This window comes from Abramis brama (assembly GCF_963993115.1).
Source record: "Abramis brama genome assembly, chromosome: 5".
Lineage (NCBI taxonomy): Eukaryota > Metazoa > Chordata > Actinopteri > Cypriniformes > Leuciscidae > Abramis > Abramis brama.
Window position 1 is genome coordinate 822501 of NC_139967.1, and position 2500 is coordinate 825000.

The 2500-nt window shown below is 39.2% G+C and overlaps 1 protein-coding gene across 1 annotated transcript in view; it reads right to left on the reverse strand.

Annotated features, from left to right (window-relative positions):
* The window catches only part of mbd2 (methyl-CpG binding domain protein 2), a 36267-nt gene that overhangs the window by 8675 nt on the left and 25092 nt on the right, over positions 1-2500 (reverse strand). The window contains exon 6 of the mRNA XM_084114945.1: positions 887-1012. Within this exon, the coding sequence (XP_083971071.1) occupies positions 898-1012 (115 nt within the window). The 3' untranslated portion in view covers positions 887-897. The remainder of the gene's footprint in view (positions 1-886; positions 1013-2500) is intronic.

Consider the following 2500-nt stretch of genomic DNA (forward strand, 5'->3'; position numbering starts at 1 on the left):
GCACATTTATGATGGATAGATGCACTTTTATGATGGATAGATGCACTTTTATGATGGATAGATGCACTTTTATGATGATAGATGCACTTTTATGAAGATAGATGCACTTTTATCATGGACCGATGCACTTTTATGATGATAGATGCACTTTTATCATGGACCGATGCACTTTTATCATGGACAGATGCACTTTTATAGATGCACTTTTATGATGGACAGATGCACTTTTATCATGGACAGATGCACTTTTATCATGGACAGATGCACTTTTATGATGGACAGATGCACTTTTATGATGGATAGATGCACTTTTATGATGGATAGATGCACTTTTATCATGGACAGATGCACTTTTATGATGGACAGATGCACTTTTATGATGGATAGATGCACATTTATGATGGAGAGATGCACTTTTATGATGCACAGATGCACTTTTATGATGGATAGATGCACTTTTATGATGGATAGATGCACTTTTATGATGGACAGATGCACTTTTATGATGGATAGATGCACATTTATGATGGAGAGATGCACTTTTATGATGCACAGATGCACTTTTATGATGGATAGATGCACTTTTATGATGGATAGATGCACTTTTATAGATGCACTTTTATGATGGACAGATGCACTTTTATCATGGATAGATGCACTTTTATAGATGCACTTTTATGATGGATAGATGCACTTCCAAAGACATACACCCATTTACTCCCATTATAAAGCTTGGAAGAGCCAGGACATTTTTTAATATAACTCTGATTGTGTTCGTCTGACAGAAGAATGTCATACACACCTAGGATGACTTGAGGGAGAGTAAATCATGGGCTAATTTTTATTTTTGGGTGAACTATCCCTTTAAATTCGCTCAGTTCCTCACCTGTCGGTTCTCTAAGGCGCTCGGCCCTCTGGGTCTCGAATGGACTCGGCGGCCCGGGCCAAAGTGTCGGCCATCAGAGCTTCTTCCAGACTGAGCCGGGCTTGATGGACCTTCAGCTCCTGCTCCCTGAGGACAGAGAGAGAGAGAGAGAGAGAGAGAGAGTCAAACACACACACACACACACACCCTGATGGACCTTCAGCTCCTGCTCCCAGAGGAGAGAGAGAGAGGGATGAAGTCAAACACAAAACACTGACCTCACTTTATCTGCGTTTCACCCCCCCTCAGGCCTGTCAATCAATCTCTCATGACCTCTGACCCTCAAACACACCCACACACACACACACACAACACAAACCCTCAGTCCTCCGTCTCCCTCAAACACACAACGTTCACTACCTTCCCCCTTCAACCTTCTCAGCATCCCTCAATCCATTCATTATAAACAATATAACAAGAGTAAAATAATAAAAGAATGCTTGTTTTCTAGTTAACTAGCGAATGTAATAATGCAAATATAATAACGCAAGTATATTTAGTAGGGATGCACCGATATGAAAATGTTGGCCAATACCGATAACCAATAATTCTTTATATTTGAAAGTCGATAACCGATATATCGGCCGATAAATCTAAACCTTTATATAATGTTTGAGAGCCTGATTACAAAAACAAAAGTCCCACCAGTAAAATCCATGTCTCAAACACACAATTATAATGTTCTCATGATAATTTTCTGTAGCCGATATGACAGACTTGCGCTGCACATGTTGCACTGAACTGTATTTTCCTTTTTTGAAGTGATTTCAATCATATTTCAAGCAATTCATAATCATCATGTTGAACAGTGCGCATCTGAAGAGTCTCAGCTGAAGGAAATAATACATTATTTATCAGCTTTAATATATCAGACAAATTTTCTTATCAGACCGATAACATTAAAAATTAATCGATATCGATCCATACCGATATGATGGCCGATATATCGTGCATGCCTAATATTTATCCTAATTGAATCTCTGATGACTCAATAAGTGCATTTCACCCTGTCTGACACACAACGATGACGTGATGTTTCACTCATTATTAACAACACGTCTCATTAGCAAACTCAGAGACTGAGTGCAGAGCAAGTGCTGTGTGAATCAGACACTAGCGTCACTGAAACTGGATCATTAAAAATGATAGTTATGAGAATGTGGTTGAGATGACGAATATGAGTCAGACGGGGGAAACATCTGAAATCTAAGTCTCTAAAATAGTTCCCATCTAATTAAAAATGAAACTACCAACACGTTTCTCGTGGCTCTGGTCCACAGATCAGCCGACGCTGGCATCATTTAATCAAATCGAGATGCAAAATCCATCAAAAACTCTGTTAATAACACCACAGCCATGAGCTCACCAACATATTCACACATTAACACCTACTGTGTTTCAGCAGCTCAACAGTGTGAGCTAAACTGTTACACACACACACTCCTTCACATAAACACGTCTTAAAGGCACAGCGTGAAATCAGACGGTTTAAAAGAATAATAAAAGACACAAAAATGATCATTCGTGTCGTTCCAGACCCGTATGACCGTCTGTCTCCTCGATTTTAAGAAATAT